This window comes from Xiphophorus hellerii, chromosome 3 (assembly GCF_003331165.1).
Source record: "Xiphophorus hellerii strain 12219 chromosome 3, Xiphophorus_hellerii-4.1, whole genome shotgun sequence".
Lineage (NCBI taxonomy): Eukaryota > Metazoa > Chordata > Actinopteri > Cyprinodontiformes > Poeciliidae > Xiphophorus > Xiphophorus hellerii.
The window spans coordinates 26,679,732-26,707,637 of NC_045674.1; the positions used below are offsets into that span (position 1 = coordinate 26,679,732).

General features: G+C 41.8%; 1 protein-coding gene across 3 annotated transcripts in view; it reads right to left on the reverse strand.

Moving 5' to 3' along the window:
- macf1b (microtubule actin crosslinking factor 1b) overlaps positions 1-27,002 on the reverse strand; it is a 34,590-nt gene extending 7,588 nt beyond the window's left edge. Inside the window, exons 1-30 of one of the 3 annotated variants that reach the window (XM_032555527.1) lie at positions 26,891-27,002; positions 14,217-14,953; positions 13,956-14,012; positions 13,693-13,863; positions 13,078-13,244; positions 12,829-12,988; positions 12,576-12,660; positions 11,466-11,710; positions 10,508-10,627; positions 10,291-10,398; positions 9,962-10,180; positions 9,441-9,644; positions 9,133-9,364; positions 8,821-9,047; positions 8,622-8,744; positions 8,438-8,539; positions 8,212-8,313; positions 7,973-8,137; positions 6,578-6,733; positions 6,287-6,484; positions 4,739-4,867; positions 4,469-4,639; positions 4,201-4,356; positions 3,903-4,109; positions 3,681-3,800; positions 2,454-2,623; positions 2,202-2,361; positions 1,764-1,958; positions 686-811; positions 258-401 (exon numbers count right to left, since the gene is read on the reverse strand). In XM_032555527.1, coding sequence (XP_032411418.1) covers positions 258-401; positions 686-811; positions 1,764-1,958; positions 2,202-2,361; positions 2,454-2,623; positions 3,681-3,800; positions 3,903-4,109; positions 4,201-4,356; positions 4,469-4,639; positions 4,739-4,867; positions 6,287-6,484; positions 6,578-6,733; positions 7,973-8,137; positions 8,212-8,313; positions 8,438-8,539; positions 8,622-8,744; positions 8,821-9,047; positions 9,133-9,364; positions 9,441-9,644; positions 9,962-10,180; positions 10,291-10,398; positions 10,508-10,627; positions 11,466-11,710; positions 12,576-12,660; positions 12,829-12,988; positions 13,078-13,244; positions 13,693-13,863; positions 13,956-14,012; positions 14,217-14,873 — 5,076 coding nt within the window. In that variant the 5' untranslated portion in view covers positions 14,874-14,953; positions 26,891-27,002. Of the gene's footprint in view, positions 1-257; positions 402-685; positions 812-1,763; positions 1,959-2,201; positions 2,362-2,453; positions 2,624-3,680; positions 3,801-3,902; positions 4,110-4,200; positions 4,357-4,468; positions 4,640-4,738; positions 4,868-6,286; positions 6,485-6,577; positions 6,734-7,972; positions 8,138-8,211; positions 8,314-8,437; positions 8,540-8,621; positions 8,745-8,820; positions 9,048-9,132; positions 9,365-9,440; positions 9,645-9,961; positions 10,181-10,290; positions 10,399-10,507; positions 10,628-11,465; positions 11,711-12,575; positions 12,661-12,828; positions 12,989-13,077; positions 13,245-13,692; positions 13,864-13,955; positions 14,013-14,216; positions 14,954-19,428; positions 19,778-26,890 lie in introns of those variants that run through there. The other 2 variants (XM_032555520.1, XM_032555536.1) reach the window with 2 other exon arrangements.
- Positions 27,003-27,906: the final 904 nt, after the last annotated feature.

Here is a 27,906-nt window from a genome sequence, read left to right on the forward strand (position 1 = left end):
GAATAATAGAAGGTTGTTCTGTCTTATGTTTTCAAGTTTTCGACATCTGTTTTGGAATATAAATAATATAATGACTGCTAACGGCAGAAGGGATAAAAAAAAAAAATCAATTCTATGTATTTTTTATGTCCTCTGATTATAGCTCTCTAAGAGAAATCTGTATCCTGACGTCAAAGATTAACAAAACAGATTGGAATTCGAATGCAAATCTCTGATCAGTGGATCTGTAGTTTTTATTGTGGCATGAAGACACTCACCTCCTCATAGCGAGTCTTAGTGACACTGATCCAAGATTTGAGGGTTATTATGGAGTCTGGGTGACAAGAGGCCAGAATCTCCTCACCCAAATTCTGGATGTTCTCCAGTTCCACCGCTTGAGCGTGCAAGATACGTAGTGACTCCTGTGCGGGAAAAAAAGAACTGATCAATTTCACTAGTTTTTTCCAACACCAAAAGCTTTTATGCTGAAATGTCTAAAACAAGCTGCTATTAGCTATTCTCACGCATGACAAAACAATTAATGTGGAGGGGAAAAAAAGTCCGATCTGATTTTCATTCGCCACCTGGCTTCTCTGTCCTTGAGCTTATCAACAATTTGGTATTCAGCAGCAGACTCTCTGGCGCAAATGAGATGGGAAAATAAATATTTCCTCCTGGGAAGGCTACAATATCTCGTTACACTGACCAAGTGTTGCTTCTGGAAGGCAAGCAAACTGTTCTCCTCCTCTGGTATGACCCCGTATTTCAGGATCCTCTCCGCTTCTGTGAGCCTCTCCATGAAAGAGTGAACGAGACCATCAAACCTCTCAGCCTTTGGAGACAGAAGGAAAACGCACGTTCAGGGAAGTCAGATTTTCATACAGAAATCCTCAGGCACAGTTACTGCTAATCATAAGTGCGATTAGCAATAATGAGAGACGTTCAGTACCGCGCAAAAATGTTCACGCCCTCGTCTACTGTATGTTATCTGCGTTTGGTCCTGTTACAAACAACAAACTTCAGGGTGTTTTACTTTGATACCATGTGGCACATTAACGCAATGTGGATAATTGTGAAGTAACATATTTAATAAAAAAATATATATATAAATAACAAAAATGTAATTTGTGGCTAACATTTCTAATAACTCAGACAATACATTTGAGTTGTGTCACTTCCAGCTTCATACGTCATGAATGAAATAACTGGTAATTTCTCTTCAAATCTTGTTACAGATTATAATTCGTGTCAAGGTTTGAACTTTGACATGGCCATTCAGACAAAGTAATATGCTCAATAATATGGTAACAAGAGCTACTATGAACAATGGCTACTCCATCACTATAATGGAAACCTAACTTCAACTATATTAACTATATCAACGCTGTTAAATTGGCTCAACCTCAGTTTTGACTTCCAAAGTAAATTAAATGCAGCATTATTTTGGCAGTTGATGAACTGGCCTTTAATTAGAGGCATCAAAGTTAAAGGAGCTAATACAAATGTTTGACACGTTTTTAAGATTTTTATTTACTTATTTATTTTACTTTTTAGTGTTGCTGAACCGTGTAAAGTTCCAACAAAACCTACCAAAGTTGTTGCTTTTAGTGTTGCAAAATGCGAAAAAGGTGAAGGGATTTCTTTTTTTAAAAAAACCTTCACTTCCAAATATCGTTTTCAAATAAGCTTCCCAAAACTTGGTTCGCTTTTCGCATGACAGAAATCCCAATACGAGAGTGAATCTGACGTAGTGCCAAGCAGAGCGAAACCAAAGCAGTTTGTACCTGCTGCAGAGCCGCCTCCAGCCTGTCCTGTTTGCTCACTGACAGCCTGCACACGGCGTCCCAGCGGCCCTCCAGCTCCTCCATCTGCTCCTGCAGCCAGTGAGCGTCTGCGGCGCTGCTCCGGGTCAGGTCCCTCACGGAGCGCTTCAGGGTCCGTATGCAGCCGGCCCGCTTTCCCAACTCCTTCTGGAAGGCCTGACAGAGAGAAAGAAACAACCTCCGACTTGATTCCCCAGAAGACCAGACTGGTGACCAGATCTGGCATCAATTAATGTATGAGATCTGTGACTAAGCAAGACCTTTGAGAGCTGTGTCGCAGGAATGATACCAAATATGAAAATGCAATTGATTTCCAACTTGTATTTAAATTGTAGGCTGACTTGAATATTCTAAGAAAAAAGAAAATCTTCATTTATTTTTAGCAGAATTAATAAGTACCTTATGTTTGTCTATGAGATTGGTGACCATGTCTTTGTCTCCACCAACAGGAACATCCTCAGTCAGGTGGGGCTCTGCTCTGTACAACCAGTCACTGAGCGCGTGCAGAGCATCAGTGAATCTTCCCGAGAACAGCAGGGCTTCCTCTAGTTTATGTTGTCTTAAAGACAGAAATCACAATAAGTGTTGTTTTTTTTTACTAGACATACCAGCAGGTAGAAGTATGATGCTGTCCTGTTTCAGTTTTAATACCTCTCGATAGACTTGCCGCCAATGGTGTCCCATGTGTCCCTGAGTTCAGCCAGCAGGTTTTCCAGATGCTGCCTGTCATGGCCGCTTCGTGCTTTTTCGTGGAGGCCGCGGCCGCTCTTCAACGTGGCGTCGTATATGGGCCTTTTTGATCTCAGCAGTTTCTGAAACTCCTGAAGAGAAAACAAATGACCAAATATGTCCACGTGAAGTTTTTTCTTTTAAACTACAACCATTTTATTTTCCTCGGATTTGGACATGAACTGGTCACTGGTGTCACGGTAAATAAATTTTTAAAAATTCCATCGAGCCTATTTAAATGAGTTTTTATGAGATGTCAGAGAACTTTCTTTAGCTGCATGGGTCTAAGAGTGCACAACACCGCCCCTGCCTGAGCTGTTGCTGTGTACATCTGGTCAGCTGGCTGAAAGATGGCAAACTGAGCTCATTTATAACATTTTTTACACAGTTTGTCAAGTTGTTAACAAGCACACAGCATATATTAGCTCTTTAGAGGCCCACTGCTGCTCTATAAAGTGTAGAACCGCAAAACAGTAAAATATCCTATGAAGCACCTGAATAGCAGAAGTTGTGACTTGCGTTTTAGGCCTTTTTACTGGTTTTTGCTGGACAAAAACTGTCCCAGAAGTTACTGCAATAAACAATAATGTTGTTGTTTTGAGACCATTTTCAAGTAATGCAGTGGCATAATAATGAAAGAAAACTTTCTCAAAGATCAATAAACATTCAATTCTAATGAACATTTAACACTGGAACTGGAAGACGAAATAAATAAACAAAGGAACAGAAAAGCCAAATGAAATGAATTATGAAGTCTGTGTAAACAGAATTGTTTACAAAGCTGTCCTTCACAAAAAGAGACAGTGGAGACCAAAGCACCAGACTGAAGACTTCAGTCATTCAGCTTTTGGTAGAAAGAGGGAGAGAAAAGAGGAAAACAATAAATCACACAAATGGAAATGATTGAGTTTGTTTTAATTTATCATGCGATTAATTGATTTATTACTTATTGCGACAGGCCTACTTGTGTTTACTATTTTCTTGTGAGATTTATTATCGAATCATGTGCCTCCTGAAGTTATTCAATATGTAATTTAATTTACAGTCGGAACAATAGTTGTTTTTTGCTTTAAATGATATTGTTTAGTTGCTGTTTTATATTTATTTGTTACCCATTTTTACTGGAGGCTCTCAGAGTGAACCTCATACCTTCTGCTCTACGAGCTGCTGCTTTATCTCCTCGTGGGACGCTCCAATCTCCTTATGCGTGTCCAACGTTTGTTCGACCTCGGTCATCCAGTCCACAAGGAGACGCCAAGATTCAGTAAACTGAAAATAACAGAAAAAAGGGAAGAGTGGATGGCAGTCCTTTTCTAAGTGCCTATTTTTTTTCCCCCCATGTGTTTGTGTCGTTTTCATATCTTCTATTACCTGCTTGATGTGTTTCTTAACGTCCTCCAGCGTCCTGCCTCTCTCTGACGTGCGCTGCAGGAGCTTCTTGTGTCGATCCTGAACCGTCAGTATCAGATTGTGGATGACATCGCAGTCTTCCTTCCTGCTCAGCTCCGTCAGCCTGCATCCGGTGTTCTCCACCGACGTCTTCTTCTCGCTGTAGCCGTTGACCTCATTCAGCAGGATCTGTCCCCGCAAAACACACGCTTTTAATCCAAACGCACGTCGTCGGAGAGAAAAACAAAAACCTAAGCGTGACACATTTTGACAAAGCGACCTTGTGCTCTTGAAGCTGCGTGGAAATTGTGTCCAGAATGAAACTTGGAGCAGGGAGATCCTTAATAGACTCTTCACACTCGCTCATCTTTTTCAGCAGTTCTTGGACGCTGCTGTGGAACTCCTTGGCCAGACTCAGTCCCTCCGTAAGCTTAGCCTGCATGCAAAGAATTGCTCTTCGATGAAAGTGTAATCAAGCACCAATATGCCTGATAAAACAGCAATAAAAAATAATTTTCCTTGACATGACATTTAATTGGATTAATTACTTTCCGCTCCTGGACTTTGTTGTAAACAGATGTCCACTTTTGTTCGAGTATAGACAGGCTGTGCTCGGTGCTTGACCCCCGCACAAGGTCCCCTCGCTCCAGCATCCCGTGAATGGCATTTCTCACATTTGTGTAGGCTTGAACTTTAGACTCCATCTCATTACACAACTCCTGTAGGAGAGAGTACAATTTTAAAAATTCAAGAAAAAAATCTTTGCATTGACAGCAACCGCCCTCCCCTGTATTTATAAATACTGCAATGAGCGTTACCAAATGCGCATGAAGCCTTTCACTTGCAGAGTCTGGCATGCCCCAGGTGGTTTTAGAAGAGGACAGCCTCAGGTCTGTGTTTTCCAGCCACTGTATGAGATCCTGGATCTCCATGGTAACATCTTGCACCTGTAATAAAACAGGATATACTTTAAAGGAGAAAACAAGTAAATTAGTTTATATCAACAAACTTGTGATTGTAGCTCCATTCATGAAGTGAAAATTATATATATATATATATATATATATATATATATATATATATATATATACAGTGATGGCATAGTTACTTTGAGAAAGTAACTTTAATCGGATTACTGATTACTCCTTGAACAACTTAGTTAGATTACCGATTACTTGATTTGGAAAGTAACTAAGTTACATTAAAATTAACTTTTTTAGTTACTTTCAGCAGCTGCTAACCAACGGCGCTCTTCCACCTTTGAAAATTACATTGATCTTTGCTTATTAATACTAAATTACAAGTTATTTTATAATTGTAACATCAACAGTATAACAATATATTATATATCCACTTATAAGGTTAACCTGAAGGGGAGATTCAACAGTACCAAAAAAACATTACTAATTTGTACATGTTTTTGTGTGTTCCAGTGTTGTCTGGAAAACTATTAATAGGATTTTATACCCTCCCCTTGGTTTGCAGTCAGCGCAGCGCACAGAGCTCCTCCTGCCGCTCCACAACTCAGATGTCCCGCTGCACAGATTTGTGACGCTTATCTTAATATTACTGATTATAATGGCGTGTAGTTGCACAACTTTGCGGACTCGTTCATTCATGGCTGTTTTCACGTTTATTGCGCTGTTCATATTAGTCTCGATGTTTGCAGTTTTCTGGAGCGCAACGCGAAGCTCGACGTCAGTCACAGGTAATATATTGACTTGACATTAACTAAGACACAGAGGGTCTTAATTAATTTAAGATAATACTTACTGGATGTCAGACAGACTCTGGGGTTTATGTCTGCTTATTTCCAAGCCCAAAAAGCGCATCCCGCGACTCATTAAATTTGCAAGCGACTTTAGAAAGAACAAAACAAGCCCAAAGCCGCTTGTAATAAACGGAATTGGTGACCGAATCTCAAAATAGTTCCTTTTCAGCAACAAAATGCGCATCTTCCTCCAGTGTCTACATTTCTGTCGCTGCTGACGCTGTCGTGTAGAAACTCCCCAAGACGTGTAGAGGAAACAAAATTAAATTACAAAAGAAAATAGTAACGCAAAGTGATTTCGATAAGTAACTGTAGTCTGACTACTGGATCTGAAATAGCACCGCGTTAAATTACTCGTTACTAAAAAAAGGTGGTCCGACGTGAGTAGCCCGTTACGGACATCACTGTACATATAAACACAAAAAATTGCAGAAGGTTGGTTCAATAGTGGCATTCAGCTCATCTGCACTTTTCCCCAAATCTTTTCATTTAAAATACTCAACAGGTCCTTTATGGGAGTATTTCAAAAATATTTTTTTTTATTAAATGTTGCATTACCGACAATGGCCACCAGAGGGAATCAGACTATCGTTACCTGACTCAGTCTGTTTTCTAATTCCAGCTGCCTGCGCTCAGTCTCACAGCGGACAAACTCCCAACTTTCATTCACTTCCTCCAACTGAGACTGCAGACAGTGCGTGTTGTCCCCAGACCCGGCCTCCAGCAGCTTCCTGCCAGCCTGGTTGAGAGACTCAATGGTGCGAACGTGAGACATGACATCATTACGCAACACCTTTGAGGACAAAACAAAAAGAAGGCCAAAAGAGATGAGAAACTTGATCTTAAAACGTTGTTTTTTTGTTTTATTCAAAAGTCTATCACAGACCTTATGCTTAGCCAGCTCTATTTCGCAGGTCTGCAGGTCCATGCTGATTGGCTGGTTGCCATGCAGTTGCTCGGCGGTTCTGGAAAGCCATGTGTGCAGCTCGTCCAGCGTGTTTTGAAACTGGCCCAGACCCAGCAGAGCACACTCTAACTGATGCTGAAAACATAACATGGACAGAAAATGTTCACACAATTATTGATAATTGTGACATTAAACCAAACATACATTCACAAAGTACCTCACTAGTTACAACTTGCTAGCACGGGGTTGGACTTTGTGAAAGCCTTAGGGGCTCATGGCACGCATTCAGCAAGATGTCAGAAACATTCCTTAGAGATTTTGATTCATTTTAACATTTAGCATTTGCTGCAGATTTGTTAGCACATCTCCTACCATCCCCAGGGTGTTTAATTGGGTGGATATAATGAAGTCATTGTCATGTTCAGGAAATTTGTTTGAGATGATTTGTGTTTTGTGATATGATGCAATGCCAAGTTGTAAGTTGCCATCAAAAAATGAGCAGATTGTGGCTATAAAAGGTGGTCAGTGAGAATGAATACTTAGACTGTTGTATGAAGACAGTGTTCACTTGGTGCTAAGAGGCCCAAAGTGTGCCAAGAACGTGTCCCGCACACCATTAATGATCCTCCACCAGCATGAACTGATAATATTGTACAGAATGAATCTGTGTTTTGTGAAGATTGCGTCAAATTCTGACCCTTAATTCTGAGTCTTGTCACTGAAATCGAGACTCATTGGATCAGGCGACGTTTTTCCAATTGTGTTATCCAATTTGGAGGATTCTGTATTAATTGTAGCCTCAGTTTCAGGTTTTGTAGATAATATTAATGGTTTTCTGCTTCAAGATTTGATGTGTTGTACATTCAAAGATGGTTGTAATGGAATTACGTAAACTACAGTATATTCATACAGCACCTTCACAGGTGAAAAGAAACCAACAAAAAACAACAAGAGTTCATAATAGCAATAGCAACATAAAAATAAAAACAAAAGCATGACATTAAATAGGTATTTTTGACCAAATAGCAGTCAGTCACTCAATATTTTTTTTCTTTTCAGCACCATTGTGTGTAATCTTAACCTTAACCTAAATCTCCTCATACTCTGTTTGAACAATAGCAATAACAACAGTGAATAGTTATATTATTATGTAGTGCTGAATGCCATAAGTTACTGTTATGTGATTGGTTGAGTCACTTTTTGTGTAAACAAGCAATTGAACAAGGTGCACCTGATAAAGTCACTTGAAGGTGTATGATTTTCACAGAAAAGTCAGCTATCTACTGCAAAATGCCATTACTTGGAAAAAAATATAATCAAGTAATATTTTAGTCAATAATGAAAATGAACATTTCTAGATTAAATAGTTCCCACCTGTCTGTTCACTGTCTCAGACTCGAGACTGTCCCACCGCTGTCTGAAGTCGCACAGCGGAGAGAATGAGCCTGGACGCTCCGAGCCCGGAGACAACCGGCACACAAAGCGATGGTTCAGGCTCTCCATCTCAATCTTCTTCTGGTACAGCTCTCGCTTAAATTCCTGGGGTAGATAACAAAGGTTAAACGTGGGAAGAACATTCAGTTATTTCATGTTTAGTTTATGTATGAACTCACCTTTAGATCGCATAGCTGCTCTTTGACTGCTTCCAGGTCAGTTCCCACTGTAAACTCCTCTGTAGATCTTAACTCCGCTGACTCTAACCACTCAAACAGGCCCTGTTAGTGATATAGTCTTTGACTTATGTTATCTCAATACTTTAAACAAGTTTATTTACCTGCACTTAAAGATGGAAGACGCTATTTGACATAAAAGCTCTGTGTATTGTCTTCCAACACTGACCTGCATTGTATCTTGATAATGAAGAGCCATCTGCAAGGAGTCGTCTAGCTTCTTGTGAGAGTCGGTCCAAAGTTTGCTTAAATTGTTCCATGTGCAATAAAGCTTTAAGACAAAATAAATAAAATGCTTCATTTAACTCTGAAACAGGGTTAGAAAAGGATTCTACTGAATAAAACTTTCTTACTTCATCCATGCTCTTTGTGATGTCTGGTTTCTCTGTATCGCCACACGCTACCATCAGGTCCATTCCAAGAACACCAAGAGTATCCAGGTCTCCTTGCAAGCTGTCTATATCCTCCCTAAGCGACTAAAAGTCGAGAAAATTGTTACCTTATATTTTCTAACAGTGAGGTTTTTGTCGTTTAAATGGTTTCACGACAGACCTGCACGCTTCCGAGACTTTGCCTGATGGTTTCAGAGTCTGTCAGAGAGGCGTTGAGATCCAAAATGGCCTGCTGCGTATCGTTAAGGGCACTCGTCATTTCGCTGACGTCGCTCCAATACTTCAAGGCGAGATCCAGAAGCTTCAGCAACCAGCTCTCCCTCTCCTCAGCCAGCTTATACGTCTCATCCCACATCTGGGACAGGCTGGATACTTGACCCTGAATTGCTAAAAAGCACAGATACCGCAAAGGTGTTACTCTTTGCACAGCAATAAAGCACTCTGGGATTGTAGTGTCTGAGAAGAGAGTTACCTGTGCCAATTGAATTGCCCCCTGCCGCCTGAGTGTTTGCCAGCAGTTCGTCTGCCTGGCCTTTGACACTGTTGAGACCCAGCTCCAGCTTGGACAGCTCAGTAAGGGTTTGCTTGTTATCCTGGAGCTGTTCCTGGATCCTTGGTGTGAGACCTTGCAGAGAGGTGGCTGTCTGGATGCGGCTGCGCAGACGGTCGAGACTCTCTCTGATAAGGGTCATCCTCTCGTTCAGCTACACGATTGAAAGCAGACGTGAAGCCGCGTTCTTGTGAAACACTCACAAAGTGTCAGACAAAAAGCCTTCTTACTTGTGTGAATCGGGGTAAAGACTCCTCGAGGAGACCGGCGGTTTCTCGGACGCGTTCTCTGATGGCATTGTGTTGCTCCTCGGCCGCTGTCGCCTTCAGAGAGAACTGCTCACCCTGAACGGGGTTCAGTTCCGACAAGCGCTTGGCTAGGACGCACAGGCGCGCAATCAGAGGTCGGTGTTCTGCTATCGACTCTCTGAGACTCTGCAAAGCAAGAAGAAAAGGTTTTATAACAGTTCAGCAAGCATATTTTTCTTTGCACATAGAATAAACTGGTTTAAACAAATCTCTAAAAAAGGAAGAAAAGGCGGAGAAAACACATTCGGCCTCATTTTCAAACACAGAGCAAAACTGCGATTATTGTACATCAGGGCAACCAATACCCTGTTATTAAGTAGATTACATCAATGAATTGGGCTTTGGCAAATCGGCTCATTTGACCAACGAAAGGTGTTGGCATCTGAAGCATGAAAGGACTTCTTTGTAGACCAGGACTATTCAAATGCGCAGGTCTCTTCTACCTGTAAGAGGTCCTGTTGTTCCCGGAATGCTTCATAGCTAATTGTGCTCAGGGAGAGCTGGCCAATAAGCTCCTGAGTATCGACCAGCCAAGGCGACACCTCGGCCAGGCCCTCGGAGAACTGGGCCAGAAGTGACTGGGCATGCTCCAGCTGCAGGACCACGTGGGCGTTGGTGGCTGAGGTGGTGTTGCAGTGTTCCTGTAAGGCTTCCAGTGGCGTCTGAATGGAGATTGAATGATGTTTATCTACACTTTCTATTGAAACAGTCATGCATTTAGTCACCCATGTTAAAATATATATGTCATCATGAAATGAAGTCGCGGTTTTACCTGAAGATCTCCAGCTGCTCCTTCGTCACTGTAAGTCATCAAGATTTCAGCGATCCTGACCATCTTCTCAATGTTGAATTTGTGCTGAAGGATCTCTACTGCTAAAATCTACATCAAATGACATATTCTGTTTTATTTTAAATACAATTCTTAAACATTCTCTGTGTACTTGTTTTGACCAAATGCATTTATTTGATGAGTTGCACGTTGTTCTGACCTTCTGTTCGTTGAGTTGTTCCACTATGAGCTGTGGGTCCAGGTTAATTGTTTTAAGCTTTTCGAGATTGTGTGCAGTGTCTTTGAACCACGCCATCTCCTTCACCACAGCCTGTTCCAACTGGAAAACACAACCAGATGATGGCATGTCAATCGCATCATTGACTTTAAAAATGTAGAAGAGCTGTTTCAGAATTATTTCAAATACACATTGTGAAAAAAAAAAAATTATTAAGAATTAAAGAATACCACAATAAAGTAGACATCAATACATCTTTCGATTATTGTAGAGGTGCTTGATTGTGGTTAAGAAATAATTTAGAAGAAATTATTTCCATCAGATCGATGGGGACAGGTTGCAAAGCAATGAGAAATTCAAGAAGTACGCGAAAAGCATAGCCTGCCAACTGTGACTAACCTACCACTCATTTTAATTGTTTGTTAACCATATGAACACCGTAAACCACTGGAGGGGGAGCATTCCCTGTTCCCTCAGTGCCGGTCTCAAGCCCACATAAATGGATAGGAGTTGTATCAGAAAGGGCATCTGGTGTAACGTGAGCCAAAACAAACCCACAGATCACCAAAATGACTGCCATACTGAATTAGTCTAGCCCTAACTTAACTATGTAAGCAAAGTGAATTTTCACTGAATTCCTGGGTTTTTATCTCTTGAATTAGCATGTTGTCTTTGTTCTTGTTTTTTTCCCCCGCACTGTTTATTTCACTAAAAATTTAATTTCATTTAAAAAAAAGCCCTTATTGTGAGTATGAGTGCATTTTTGTGTGTTTTTATACACAGAGCACTCTGTAGATGGTTTGTGAAACTGAAAAATGATTTTATCACGCCTTTGTTGTTCCACATGACGCGTACAGATGCTCGCTGATTGAAAGCAGCGGTGCTCCTGTATCCAAACACTTCTTGTTTAGATTCCAGTACATGTCAATGGAAAACTCACCCTCTGTTTCTCAGCCACACATAGTACCGCGTCTCCTACGTGCGCCTGTGCTCCTGCTGCTCCCAACAGCTCCCTCTCGATGCGGCCCAGCCACAGGTGGAGGTCCTCCTGGCTTGAAGTGCAGCGGCTGGAGGCTTCCAGGGCCTGCTCCAGCCTCTGCAGCACATCCAGGCTGCTCAGGTTTAGCACAGAGCAACGGATACGCAGAGCATCCATCTTCTCCTGCACCTGCTGGGCTTCCTCCACTGAAATGACAATAAAATCACAAAACATGGGAAAATAATAATTACGCGGCTTAGCTAATGTTTGTGGTTAATTGCATAATAGTCTCACGTGTGATGACAGCTCAGTACATTTAGGCATTATGCAGACAACTTGCTTAAATTCAAGGCAAACATCAAAACGGGAAAGAAAGGGAACCGGTGAGAATGTGTAATTGTTGTCGGCACAAGAGGAGATGGTGTAGTATTTGAGAAATTTATTTAATGGGTTTTTTACACACAATCATTTATCAGCTTTTGGCAAAAATGTTTCAGAAAAGAGACATGGCGTGGCAGTTGTAAGAATGAAAATTTTGTCAGAGGCCAGAAAACATGAGCAGACTGGTCTGAGATGACTTAAAGGCAATACTAATTCTAAGAACTACTCGTTACAATCAAGGTATGCTGAAGAACATCTATGTATGAAGGATATGTCAACCCTTGTGACAGACGAGTTGCAGCAGTGGATTCCACTCTTGAAACTTCTGAAACTCGAGCTACGATTTGCACAAATTTAGACAATAATCGACTGGAAAAACCTCCAGTGGATCTTGTTTCAGCAGCAACTAAATTGTACAGTTCTAAATTGAACATAATTTAGTGTAAAAAATAATACAGCCTTGGAGATATGGGGACTAAAGTATTTATCTGGCTTGAAGTAGGGGTAATGCTCTTCTGCATCCAAATGACCAGAATCCCTATTAGGCATCTATTTTTTAATGTTTTCTGGAAGACGAATGGCTGAATGGACGGACAGGCGAAAAGATGGATGGATGGACTTTGACAAAATTTCTTCAAAAGCATAAGTTCCCAGAGATTAAATAATATCACGGTGTACAGTACATCTTACCTGAAACTGCTTCCTTTAAAACTTGACCTGACATCTTTACTTTTCCAAGTTCAGCCATTTGGACTTGAATCTCTTCAAAAATAGCCTAAAAAAAACCGATTAGTATTTCTGAGTTAGCTTTACTGTTGTACTGAAAACACATAATTATAATGTTGAACATCTATTTTACTGTTTTCAGAGATATACCTATGACCACTGACAGCTGATTAAACCACAGCATTATGGCTAATGAGTGACATGGTAGGTCACTCACCTTGGCCTTCTCTGTGGCGTCCGACAGATGCAGCATCACCTTCTCAGCGTTTCTCAGCTCAGCCAGCGTCTGTTCTACAGAAATGAACCACTGCTGCAGGCTGTCTACTTCTTCCTGGAACTGCTGGGCTTTGGGCAGAATGAGCTCCAGACATTCCCTCCTACCAATGGTTTGATAATTAATCAGTGAGGCTTCCCTAGAACGATGCAGCACAAATGAAGTGACGCATTACCACTAAAAGTGTCGGACCTTTTCTCTGCCTCCAGCTGCAGGGCCTCCCACTTCTGTTGAAGAGTGGCGAGCTTGACCTTTGCCCTCTCCCCATCTTCTCCCGGGTGGGCCTCCACCAGCTGAGGACCCTCGACCATCACAGAGTCCATGCTACGCCTTCGGTCTGTCAGGAGGCGCAGCAGGAGCTGTGAAACCATAAAATATCTCCGGTTTTAAAAAAATTTCTTTATTCACAACATTAAAAACTTACAAATATTATCGTGCAGAAGCTACATTTGCACTTTGATGCCTAAGAAGAAACACCTGGGGTTAACACCTATTAAACCCTACACTTTCAGCCTCTTTTCCATTAGATACACTGAGATTTGTCTCATGTTTCAGGCTTACATTGTCCGGACTGGTTTCATCCCCTCTAAAGAGGACATGTTTCTCATAGCCCACAGACATTTTCACAAAGACTAACTGAAGCTCTTTGTTGCGTAGAACACCACCTCTTTCATCACTAAACAGAGGTTATCTCGCAAAGCAAACCCTTCCATACTTTAATCGTTCATTTTTATACTCCCTGTTTTAGAATATCAGAAACATTTCTTGAAAAAGAGAGTAGGCGATGTAGTGCTCTGAATGTCAAACCTTCTGTTCTTGAAGTTGTGCCTTCACCACTTTGACCTCTGAGGATGGAGGTTTCTGATTGGCTGTGAGCTCCCCTATCTCACTGACCCATGTCACCAAAGCATCCAGATTCTGAAGAAACATTTCAGAATTTGTGGAAGCATCCCTGAGTGCCAACGGAGACTTAGTTCCCTATGAGAATGCAAAGAATCATAGTTTAGGTAAACATCAAACCAAGTAGGTCATGAGTTTAATTGTTGACAATCCAAGAGTTTAAGACATACCCGCCACCTGTCCAAACTAGAATCTTGGTCTGAACTTGACTGCCCATCGCTCTGGAGCTGCAAAATAAAGCAAGTCCACGTGATGTTTCAGTTTATAAAACGTTACCACTGAAACGGAATCACACTGTGACAACCACAAGCTATTGCTCTAAATAGAGAGATGACAGCAAGAAATTAAAGCTGAAAGGGTGATGGAAAGAAAGGAAAGGCTGAAATGACGGACAGATACAAATTGTCAAGTTTGAAAAGCAGCGTCTCAACCTCAGCAAGCTCCTCTGCTACACCGTTCAGGACTCTAACGGTTCTGGTGACTATGGGGTTGCCTCCTTTATCTCCTGGCGGATACTCCGTCACCTCCACGATCTCAGTCACGGTCGTCTCTGTCACCTCGGTGACTTCGGTCACCTCCCGTGATGCGAGAGTCTTCCATGACCAGGGGCTTCCTTCTCTGGAGTCTCTCCTCTGGAAGCTGGCCCTCCTTTCTGCAGCCGTCAAGTCGTTGTGAGCAAGGGGAGACCTAGCGAACTCTGGAGGCAACGTCCTCCTCGTTAGTGTCCCGTTTCGGGAGGTTTTGATTGAAGACGGGCTGCTATGCCAGGCATTTTCCAGGGTACTGCTGCTTCTGATTGTGGAGGCAGGGGAGCTTTGGAGGGGTTTGTCTGAGATAGGCGTTTGAGCACCCTCCTCCCTCTTATGGTCAAATTTATCAACCTCGCTTTCTTTTTCCACCACATTTTCCTTGTTTCCATTCTCTCCGAGTTTATCCCTGGAGCCCTCGTCCCTTTTGACCATCCCATCTTGTTCGGGGGGTGGCCACTCCTTTCGTCGTTGGTAGCACTCCTTCAGGAAGCCTTCATCAGTCCTAACATGCTTGGATTTCTGGCCCAGACAACTGGGCCTGCTGATGAGATTACCCATAATCCTTCAGCCCACAGGCTATTGAGGCAATAGGTGAAGTCAGGCCCCTTGGCCATTCATGCAGATGATCCTTCAGCTACCTAAAATAAAACAAGGGGGCTCAGCATTGGTCATTCTGTACGTACAATGCTTTGCAAAAGCATTTATACCCCATGAAACATGAAACATGTTACAAAGGTTTCTGTTGGGATTTTATGTCAAAGACAAACACAGTGGTCAATAATTGTGAAGAGGTAGAAAAAGACGTAATGGTTTTTACTTTTTTTTTTTTACAAACACATCCTTAAAGCATGGCATACGGGAATGTGAACCTCCTCCCTGACCTTTAACAATTTTTCCTTCAAGATTGTCTTGTATTTAGCTTCATCCACATATCCACTAATAAGCAATTCGGTGAGTAACTTGGGGATAAGTATCTTGCCCAGGAGTATGTCGACATGTGGTGGGAGGAAGCTGGAATCCAGCCAGTCAGTTTATTTATAAAGAGACCAAATCGCAACAAATATTGTCTTAAAGCACTTTACAGCACAATACCCACCCATCCCCAAAAATGTACCTGCTATGTAGTGGTCCATCAAATAATCCAATTAAAACTGAAGTCTGCGGTTGTAACGTGGCAAAATGTGAAAAAAGCTTAAGATGTCAGAGTACTTTTGCAATGTAATGTTTATTAAATACTCTCCTATAATAAAATGCAGTTTTATCACTATAATCCACACCTTTAAAGAAAATGCTTGCAAAATCTCAAAGCTTTCATGTAACAAAGTTTGGTCCCAGGATTGCCCTGGTCTAAGCACTGAAAGACGAGAGAGAACTAAAAGTGCTTTGTGGCCTTGATTTTTCCTCTGCCGTTTCCTATTCACCGTCTACACATTCTCCCAGCTATCTCGCATCAATAACTGAAAAAATTCTGCGCTTGAGAATCTCTGTGACAGCCTTGCGGCGGATCACAGCGTTGAGGCTGGCACAGACAAAGCAATGGCAACCGGCCAACGCTTTCTGTAACTCAACTTGGATCGGCACTGGGAAACCCCGTCGGGATCTGATGAAATATGACAGCCATAAAAACATCCCCTCCTTTCTTCATGGGACGACAAGTGAATGGGTGCTTTCGCTGCACTAGCCAAACCAGCTTCTTATTTGGCTAATATTTGTATGATTCTACAAACACTCTGCTTAAGACACTGTTTGCTGTTCCCTCACCTTTGTGCCTTCATTGTTTTGACAGAGGTTAAAGGTTGGTGCAATTATCCTGACAAAGACCTTCTGAGGTGAGCCCATCAGGAGATCACAGGGAGGGTTTCTGCTTAAGCAAGATCCTCCCTCTGAGATGAGGTTACACTGCTCAATTCAGAACATATAGGTCAGCCGAAGACATGACTGGTGACTAATGATCTGGTTGGGGGTTGATGGGAGGGGGGTCATCTAAAAGGAAATTAGAATATTAGCCTTCAGGACGTCTTTAGATTCCTATTTTTTGCTGTGTGGATACATGTGATGGTCATGCTGAATGCCTCAACAATAAGTACCGTAATTACAGGCCAATACCTCACTTGCCATTTTTGGCAAAGACCTTTGAAAAGGCAAGTTTGATTCAAAAATCTCAGCTCTTCAGTGCCTTCCAGTCAGGTTTTTGACCACACTGTTAATGAAGCATTCAAGGCATGAAATAACCAATGTCTTGACATCCATCTAGAACTGATGTCTTGGTCTAAAGGGATTTATACAGTTGATAATAACATGCTGATTGATAAACTAGAAAAGTGGCTTGGAATCCAGTGATGTGCTAGCTTACGGTTTAGATCTTATAAAGAAGCCTGGGACTACTTTTTGTCATTTTCTAATTCTAAAGTTGCGCAAATGAAAAAAAGGCCTGTGGGGTCCATCAGGTCCCACAGGCCTTTTTACACAATAAAAGTCTTGCAACACTTTTATTCAATATCAGGAACATCCAGAGCTGACCAAGCTATTCCCCTAGCACGGTTAAGGAGCATGTCAACATCTGATACCATACCTATGTTGGTGACAAATATTTTTTTTTAAGATTTCTGTGTCACCATCTAACCACAGTGCCCATCACTGATAGTCATTAAGTCAGAATGTCCAGAAGATCTGTAAAGAGGAAGGTCATTATTTTTTCCAACCTCATATAAAAAAAAGTCTAAAGTTGTTGTTTTTGGTCCCAAAAAATGCTAGGTTTGATTAGCAAGGTTCAGTGGGGCTGAAGAAGGAAAGCATTCAAGAAAATTAGGTGTCGTTATAAAATCAATAAGCTGACTACTGTTTTAAAAAGACACTACTTGAATAAAGAACCCTACCAAGACCCCAGATTAGCAACTTATGGTTTTGTTTTTAGTGGGTTTGATTATTGTTAAGGTGTCTATTCTGTTTTCTGTAAAAATCCAATCAGGCACCTGCAGCTCATCCAAAATGCTGCTGCCAGAGCACTGACCAACACCAGGAAAATGGATCATATCAAGCAAGTCCTCTAGTCACTGAACTAGCTCCTTGTTTGTAAAAGGATATACTGTATGTCAATAAGAAACTTGATGGTCAGAAACAGTTGTTTCTTAAAGCAGGTTTGCAGAAATAAGTTTATTGAACCTTTCCTGTAAAGTCAAAATATCATTTCACCAATCCATTCGCAAATTTCTTAGCTGTAGCTAAAGTGAGGCTTTTATTTGAGTTATTCCTTACATCTTGTTTTCATTGTGGTTTACTTAATCGTTTTTCATATTTTCCCTATAAAGGACTGGAATGTTTTTTCTGTATTAAAGTGCTACAAATAAACTCGTCTTGCCCGCCTCGCCTTACCTTGAGGGGAAATGAAATCATGCTGAATCTGCAGAACAACAACAACAGCAACAAAGAAATTATGCTGACATTGGCCAAGAGAAAATCTCACCAAATAACATTTAAACCTGACCATTTTCAATCATTCAAGCACAGTAAAGTGCGTTTTTTTTTCGTGAGGCGAGAATTTAAAGATGACCTACTTTGATATGATGACTGGATGTGCACTGGTAATTGCCTGCATTACGCCCCGTCTCTGCTGAGCAGATGATGCCGTCCCGGGGTCCACAGGGGAGCAACGCAGTCGGATCAGAGTGATGCCCAGACAAAAGCCTCAGCCTCAAGATCAATGATTACTTAGTTGGCTCAGATCCCCACCCAGCACTCTCCTGAGGAGAGCAGTGGATGTCAGGCTGTGTCCCACATGGGTCACCAGCTCATCAGAGAGGGTGTGAAGCTTCTGGTTACTGCGCCACATGTGTGGTCGTCTGCTAAATTACTCATTTACTCTTTGGTGAGAACACAATACGTATTAAGATGTGCTAACTGTTTAATTGTGTGAGGAACGCTATTGGAACTATGCTTACTTCCACTATACCGTACAATGAAAGGACTACAGAGACGGTAAACAGGAAGGTTTGTTCAATCACAGTAAGGCATATCCAGTAACAACACTATGACCTATATTTGTTTTGTTCAATGAAAACAGGACAAACACCCTCATTAAGTCTCAAGCCTGATTCAGAAATGTTTCTCACCTTCCAGATAACGACGTTAGAAAAAGAATGAAGGAACCCATTTCAGTGGTTTCATCATATATTACGTGACCAAACAATTGCATCACTTAACCTATAGAGAAACGGCTCTCTCTATTAGGTTTCTCTGCTTTCAGCTTTGATTTATGACTGCAGTCCATTAAGGAATTAATGAGGTTAAGGCCAACATTATGAGGGTTTCTCTAAAGCATAACAAGATAAAATTGAAAATGTTAGTTGTAAATGTAGATTAAATAAACAGCATGTTTCGGTTTTTGGTTTACTTCGCCCAGAGTAGATAATTTGGCCGAATAATACGGCACAAATGGGTATCTGTGTAATCCCTAATGTCTTGCATGTTTCTAATTTAGTCAGTCTAACGGCTCAAAAACATAAATTGTTGGACTTACAGCCAGAAGCAGAACAATGACAGTAGAAAGGCCAGTAATGTTGTTATGCAGCTGCCTGTTGGTTTTCTCTTAAGGGAGGTCTTGAAGTAGTAATCACTGGAGTGGTCCCTAATCAAAGATGGCAGCTGTGCATTTTCCCATGAGACTCATAACATTAAAGGTGGATATATAGTGGAAAGTCAGGTGTTCCACTCAAACAGCACTGTAAAAATCACATCTTAGATTGTCTTAATGAAATGACTGGTTTTTTTTTTTGTTTACAACTTTGTTGGCAAAATGAAAACCTAATTAAAGGAACAAAAACCTAATGACAAAAAACAATTGGCAATTCAAACTGTTGAATATAAAACAAACAAAAAGAAGCAAATGAATTCAAAATACTCACAACTGAAGGTTTCATTCACACATATGTAGTTACAAATGGAGAATTTAATCTTCAGATGAAATATTTTATGCAGTTAAAATAAGTGTTGAAGTAAAGACCTACTTTCCTTAATTGGACTGACCGATAATGCCTGGAGCAATTCCTCTCTGTGTCGGACCTGGGTTCATTTTGGCAGTTTTGGCGGTTAGAAACCCACGTGAAATTACACTTACCCAAAAAGCAGAGCAGACCCCAACGGCATGAGCCAAGGAATCCGGCTGGCTCCTCAGTCACCATTCAAAAGGGTGAGAGAGAGAAAAAAAAGAAAAGAAAACGTCTTTGTTTGAGCATCCTTTGAACGGCCTCCGAGCCCCAACATCCCAAACCGAAGCTTCCTCAAACACGTCCGCGCGCATGCTCCCGTCCGACGCACAGTCAGTCAGGTTCCACTCATTAAACCACGCTCGACGTACAAACACACTTTCCAAACACACCCACACATGCCCCGATAAACTCCTGCTTTTCCCGTTGCCCACAGTCACGGACAAACAATGTCCTCCTCCTCTCAGCCCCCAGTTCCCTGCTCCCCTCCCCTCCTTTCACTTCACTTCTCCTCCCACCAGCTCTCCCTGCTCCTCTCCCTTTCTTCTTTGTTGTGGGAGCCGCGATAGAGGAATTCCTTCCCCTGTTAGAGCCGCCGATGGGATAGGGCACCCAGAAGGAGACAATGTATTCCAACGGCTCAGCTCGGCTGAACTCCCACAGCTCCTGGCCAAGAGAAGTTTTTTTTACAGAGGTTAGATTGTACCCGGTGCCATTCTCACCCAGAGCTGCTGCTCAGGTTGCTCCTGTACCAGCCGGCTAGGCAGCAAAGTGCCCTCTTTACCTTTTCAAGGTTTTTCTTTTCCCCTCCCAAACTCTACCCCCTCCACCCGTGGTTCCCATCCAACAAAAGCCCCTCCTTTGAGTCTGACTAAGGCTCAGAAACTCCATGCTGCTTTTTGCTTGAAAAATGGGTGGGTGGGGTGGTGGGGCAGGGAGAGTTTTCTAAAGACCCCCGAGGTCGTCCTCAAAACATTCACATGTTAAGTGACAGCTGCTTCAGCCCTTTCCATCTCTTGATGGCGACGGAGAGAAATCCAGGCTACAAAAAAAAAAAAAAAGAATCGGACCCACAACCGCGATGCCAACCACCCAGTCATGAATTCACCCCCCACCCCTCTTCCTCACTCCCCCCTTTTGCCACCTTGTAGTCTCCCATTCAGAGCCAGTTCAGCAGCCAGTCTCCACAGCAGCAACAAGCGGCGACTAATTACTGTAAAACATCTCAGATTACTTTTCAACTCACTTCTAGCCGTTGCAACCCAAGCCTTTAAAAGAAAAGGATGAAGAAAGGCTGGGAGCAAGCACTGACTGGAGAGAATGAGACAATAATTCAGTACTTTCTATGCAGTTGGCATCGCACACCAAAGGAAGGACCCCTGTGGGGAAACTCTATCATGCCAGTTAAAAGGAGTAACAATATTTGCCTTATAGATGACATGCTCTAAGCAGAGTGTGTACCAACACTTTCAAGTGACCTTAGCGTCACAGTTTTTAGCATTTGTATTGAATAATTTTCAATGTTCTCCATCATCAGCTTGTGGGATTCAGTTGAAATATATCTGTTGGGCGTTTGCAGAGCTCAGTACCCCGATATATACAGATGACTCGTCTTATCCGCTTTATTCCTTCTTCTGTCTTTCTCCAGTCAACCATTTAATTCACCTATTGACAGATCCACCAACTGCCTACACTCAAACAGTGCACACTACGTTTTTGTTTGGTTTCCCCCCCCAATCTGTCTGTCCAGAAAACAGGCACCGGTATGCAGGAACACAGATTTATAAAATAAATCTCAGTTTTGGTTTTGGTTCTCAGCCTGGGTGAGCAGACAATACGTTTTATGTCTTTATATATTTGCAGACTGCGCCTCCCTCTCTCCATGTCTGTGTATCGCGTCATGTAATTCACAATCAATACCGCTTCCTTTGGTGTAAAGTGCCTGCCATGTTACATGTGAATGGGAGATGTGCTCCAGCGTGTCGATGCTAACGTCGTTTGTTTCAGCCAGACATGGACGCAAAGTCCCGGTTTTACGTGGTTTGGGTCACATGATCTTATATAGTGCACCACTATTAACATATAGTCTCCTACAGCATGCTGCAGGCGCAACAAGAACCAAACAGCGTGCTCCAATGAATTCTTTTCTGTGAGGCTCGTGTATTTTTATTTTGTTGTTGTTGTTGTTTGCAACCGAAAAACGTCTACAGTCCTTCTACCAGAAGTAGGACTACAGTGACATTTGAGCAAAACCTGCTTCTTCCAACTATTCCTACCTGTTTTTTTTTCCAAAGTCACAAGGTAATTCCTAAATATTAGCTAAAGAAAGCTAATATCACAAGATAATTGCCAAATATTAGCTTAAAAAGCTAAGTATTTGCATTTGTACCTAATACTTAGCTCAAAAAATGAAGTATTTGCATTTTAAAATAAAAGTACACCTATTATATTTACATTTGAATTAATATAGCTGAAATATATAAGCATATAAATATATTAGCAATGTATAGCTAATAAGCTAATATAGCTTAGATTTTAAGCTATGTTAGCCCAAAAATAATATTAGCAGATTTAAGGCTAAATCAGCTTAAAACAACATAGGTTAAAATATGAACTATATTATTTTAATATATTCAAATAAGCAGTAACAGTAAAAGGTGATGTCAAGTTCTTTATGGTTAGAACCCCTATGACATAATACTACCACCACCATGTTTCTCTGCGCTAATGGTCTGTTCAGGGTCACCATGTTGTGAGAATCTAGACAGCTGAACTCCATTTACTAAATATGAAAATACTAAGCATGAAAGACGGCACTGATCTTTACATTAGGTTGCCAGAATAAAGTGGCAAAGATAAAAATCAATGCCACAGTTTTCAGATTTTTTTTTATGTAGCAAAAAATTTAAAAAACATGCATTATTTTAATTCAATTTCACAACTTTGTGCTGCTTTTACTAGTTTGCCACATTAAACTCCCTTCAAACTGCTTGTCTTAATTGTCCAAACACGACATATGTTTTAATATGTATTAGTAGTGAAAACCGTCCGAGCAGATGCTAACATCTACGATACACCTGATCTCCGCCAATCGGTGCTAAGGAAAATGAATGGTGGTCCTGGATTGGCTGTTTCGCAAATGCCAGTCAATTGTGCGTCAAGCAGCGTGGTGCCTTTGAGCTTCCCGAGCTGCATTCTCTTTCAAATTATTCAGAAAGGCTCTAAAATGTCCGCAAATAATTTGGCTCTGCGTTCCACACAAAAATCCGTAAACAGACGGTGGTCCCATCGTACACTGTAGATTTTGAGTGAAAGATAACAAAATGTGAACAAGTTCAAGTGGTACAGATATCTTTGCAGGGTGCATCAGCTAGCAAATGAATCCCTTTAGCGCTTACATGAGCTCTGAAAGATACAGGCCCCCAAATCAGTGGAGTTCCTTTAGGGTAACTTGAAAGGCTCATGTCTGCAGCCATTTAATGAAAAAAAAAAAATAGGCCAACGTTCCCTGTTTGACCATTCTTCATGTGAGGGAAGCTGGCAGCGGTGAGGCAGCGCTCTGCCAGGAAAAGATTGCTGTGGACCCATGACACATGGTCTCTGTTTTAAGCGTCCTACAGGCCCTCCTCTGCTCTAATCGAATTTGTTGCCAAAAATCTCATCTCGGCTTTACGCAGTCAATGCACAGGTCTGGAAATTGAAAGCGGGCTTCCGAATTAATTCGATTTCAAAGTAGCGTCCGCTGGGACCCAAAATCTGATCACAAATTATTCATTTTACAGGCTTGTTCCCCCCCTCTACCCCCACCTCTCTCTATCTCTCTCTTAGCTGCTTTCGGTATGAATAAGACCTCAGCGGCTCGGACTCTGAACATGGTAATTAGCCCTCTTCAGGAGTAATGAAAGCAGAGGAGGAGTCCTCCCTTTTTTTTTAGGGTCAAACCAGAGGCACCATTCAGCAGGCACACCGTCATTTATCACCAGGAGAGGCTGCCTCCGTGAAGAGCCAGTGAAAGGCTGATGGGGCTTCCCCACTGGGTTCCTCCGGACCTCCTTCGCTGCCCGGATACTGGAAATCCTGGTCGCGGATGAAAGGGGGGGACAGAAAGAGTTTAACCTACATCGTCGGCTCTGCATTTTTTATTCAACTCGTCCCAGAAAAGAAGGATTTAAAGCTGTAAATCTGTGTTTTCCAGAGAACGGGACAGGCATGGGAAAAAACACAAAAATAAAGGAGGGCCCCATTCCAACGAAATGGGTTAATAAAACAAATCCTAAGGATGAGAATTTAATCACAAAACGCAAGTTTGCCTTCCCCATAAATTTGCATCACCTCAGTGGAATTTGTTGGTCGTTTCTATAGTTTTGAAAACAGTTCCCCGATCCGTCGGGGAGCAGGGCCGCCGCTTGTTAGCTGTCAAAGATGGAGACGGCCGGGTAAAAGCATGCGGTATGTCAGTCCACACCCAGGATCTGTTTGGTGAATTGTATTGACACAGCTGAATAAGGATGCAGAATCTGCCATAGAATCAGTGAAAGCACAAAAAAAGGGTCTTTATGAGGAACCTCATCACCAGGGAGGGAAAGAAAACAGAGAATGAACTTAACTTGTCAGGAAATTTCATTTTTACTTTTCATCAGTGTCATCCTATAGCAGAGCCTGGGAAGAGTATTTGGATCCCAGAAAATTTTCCTTTTTTTCTGTTATAATAAAAGCCTCCAATGTATTTAGGGGGGATTTTATGGGATAGACTTAGTTCTTTCTCACGTACGAAGACCAAAATGTTCATTTTGGGCCTCGTTTTAAGAGAGCGTCTTCTTCTCCAAGTCTGCCATGTTTCCTATATAACTAGTGGAAAACTTGAAATAGGACGCCCTTTGGCTTTCTTTACAATGTTACTTCTTTTGGGGGTTTTTTTTGTCACTCTTTCATAACAAACCACTGAGGTCTTCACAGGACAGCTACAATTACATTGAGAACAAATTAAACACAACTTTTGACTCCATTCAGTCATTAAGTCACTTCTGGTTGGACACATCTATGATAGTTTTAATCTCACTCAATACTTAACTCCCATCTATTACCAGTCAATATCATTTTAAGAAGGGATTTACTGTCATATTAATATAACTTATTTTTTAAACACTATTAGAATTTGTCGGTGACGATGCCTTACCAGCTAATTTGTCTCTACAGTCTGTGACACGTTTTAAGGTGCTCGTCTTGCTCTCTCTCGACACGTTCCAGCTCTGAGCTCATGTTTGTCTCACGGTTTGTGGGAAAGCAGTGGAAGATGTCGCAGGTGTGTGACTCTAATGTGAGTCGCAACGCGGTTCGTGGGTCTGCCGAGGGTCGTCGTCATCCACGCAAGCTAACGAGTCCCTCTGGCTCAGACTGTGACCGTCAGAGCTGCAGACTCAATAACATTACCATGACAAAGGTCTGCGTTCGGATGCAGCATGACGGAGACGGTACAGATAAGGAGGCAAACACTGTATCTCACACTTTCACTGTGGCTCTGACCAAAGCTCTCATTTTTTGCTTTGAAGCAACGTCTTTGCATTTCCATCCATTCCTGCGGAAGTGGGAACGTCTGCAAATGTATCAGATAAAAATGTTTGTCCAAGAAGATGCGATGTTTGGGACTGAGGTCGCAGGGATTTAAACGAATGCAGTATGCTGACCTTTTCTTACAACTGAAGAAACAATTTAGCTTAGCAACTTAAACCCAGCTTCACTATAAGTACATTTAACTTGTAACAGAATTTTTCCGTCATTAATAAAAAAATTAAAGTTACATGGTTCCGTTAAGAATTTACCAAGGTAAGCAACAAAACCTCTCACAGAAAATGTCACCATCTTGATTCTCAAAGCATTGAACACAGTAGATACTGAGCAGGGTCGGAGGTCAGGCGTGGGACACAACGTCAGACCACGTGAACACAACTCTGCTCATAAATCTCAAGTGATCTGAAATCCTCAAAGACAAGACACACAATCACTGCATCATCTCAATCTACAAAATAAGCATTTGAGAACTGCTGCACTGCCAAAAGGTTGTCCACAAGGGGGCTTTTTTGTTTTGTTTCTCAAACTGAACTGTGTCCTCTAACACACTTCTATTGTGTGAGTGCTGGGAAGAAGTTCAAAGCTTTTTAGATTTTGCCTGACATTCACACAAAAATGACATTTTAGAGGACCCAAAATATATATATATATATATTTTTAGGAAAACCCCCCCAAAACAAAACAAGTTACAGCTTCTCCCTCCCATAGTCATGTGAACAGTGAAAAAGCATCTTTTATGAAAATCCTGAGGTATTTTTCCGAGCTCGAACCTGACCTATAACCTCAAACACGTCAACTACAACAATGGCGGACTACGCTTGTGATTGTGCTGCAGAACCTGTTCTGCAAAGTCCTACAAAAGGCTCCACTGGCTCTTTGTCGTGGGCTATTCTTGTTTTGTTTTTGTGCTTACCGCTAACCCGGTATCCTTTTCCTTCCACTTTACAATTATCTTACGTCCCAAATAAAGGCATTTGTGAGGTATGTATTAAAAAAAAAGGGTAGGAATATTTTTGCAAAACAGAATAATTTCTAATCTTAATCAGTTTGGAGGTTACAATTCAATACACCCCACAGTATGGTGCTGCCAGCACCCTGTTTCATGTTGTAGATGGTGTGTTCAGAGTTATGTGATGTACTTTGGTAGAAATATCCGTAGCGTGACCCATAGATTAGTACAATAATGGATTTTTTGCAACCCTGTCAGTGATAGGACCAATGTTTTTGAGTCAACAGTGTTAACTCAGTTTCTGGTAACTACGGTAACACTGCTTGCTACAGCATCAAATATAATGTTGCCATTGCCACCATGGCTGCTCGCTCAGAATGCCACTGCGGTGTTTGCCGAGGCCAACAGCATAATGGCCGCTCCCAGCTGTGACGAGTTTCTACAAACAGCGGTCATAAATAATTGCGACCGAAATGCATTCGCGACCAATAAATACCTACGTACTCAGATCTGAGGAGTTTCACTGAAAAGATCTGGCCTTTTTTTCCCTTTTTCTTCCTGCCCTCTAGCCTCTTTCTCTCCTCTGTGTCTGATGTCTTTTCAGTGTGCTCGATCATGTGTGCAGAGGCCCTCCAGTGCCAGGCGCTTCTCCAGCCTGGCTGTCCAAGCACAATGGAGCCCGATTCCTCCCCCCCGTCCCCTGTGGGCTCAAGAAGTCTCCCTGCAGGAGCGGAGGAGGAACGCCATAGGACACTTATGAGTGTAAACTTTCACATTCTCTTCGCCGTTGTTTCAGCAGACAGTTGAAAATGAAAAATGTTATCGCCGAGGCCAACTCTGCTGTAGGTCAGTGGCTTTGCTTCCCAGAAATGTTTCACTCTCGCTGTAGATGCGTCTGCATTCCAAATGAATCCCATAAAATGGTAGCAAAATGAACAAAAACTAACATAAGTAAGGTATGAAATAAAAAAAAAACAACACACAAATATTGAAAGTCTGGACACAATAGCTAGCTTTTGACAACTAGATGTGTGGTGAAAGAGAGGTCTACCATAACTACTGTAGACGCAACTGACCCTCGAGTCCAGAGTGGGCAGCATCTTCTCCATACTGTTGAGCCACTGCCTTACTGCTCTGATCTGACCCCTGAACTCACACTGCCATTGGCTCAAATCCTCAGCTTCCGTCCTGAAACAGGGAAGAGAAGACGCAGAGTAAACAAAGAACTTAAACATTTTTTGTCAAAATAATATCCCTTATTACCAAATCAGCTAAAAGACCTCAGTTGGTAGGAATTTGTCCTTTCTGGCTGATGGATTGCTGAACTCTCTCCTTTTGCTAGGTTTGCGCCTCTAGCAAATGCCAACATAATGACCTACAAAACTGAAACAATCAGGAGTCGTCACAGGTTCTGTTGAATCCGTCTGCTGGAGGCCACCAACAGACTGATTCACTCTGGTGGAGAAGCGCTTTTCACAAGTGTCTGATGAACCAAAATGTTTCATTCGACATATCCGTTTGAAGTTGAGAGACATTTGAACTGTTTCAAGCTGAGGAGATGACGTAATGACATTTTTAGAGGAGCATACCAGGTCTTCTGATCCTGGGATGTTGGCGAGCCAGTCAAAGCAATCCCCTCGTCCTGAAACAAACAATGTGGAAAGTACAGTGCACTGCAAAGGTCACACAATAACCACAAACTGTTCTTATTGGGATTTTATGTGCTAGACTGACACAAAGTAGTGAATAATAGTGAATTGGAAGAAGACTGATGCAATTTTTCTTTTATTCATTGGGAATTCGTACCTGCATTTGTATTCACTCACACCCCACCACCACTTCCCAGCCAATACTTTGTAGAACCACTTTTTAACACATGAATGTGCATATATATAAACCATTCCAGCTCTTGGAAGCTCTTGCTGCATAGTTAGGGTTGTTGTCCTGCTGGAAGGTACAGTCTTGAGTCTTTCGCAGCCTATAGCAGGATTTATTTTCTCCACACGCTTTGCATCAACTTCAAAATCACTCTTTCGTCAAGCAAGACCAGACTAGTGAGGTACACCAGGCCCTGTTGACAGACTTTCACTTG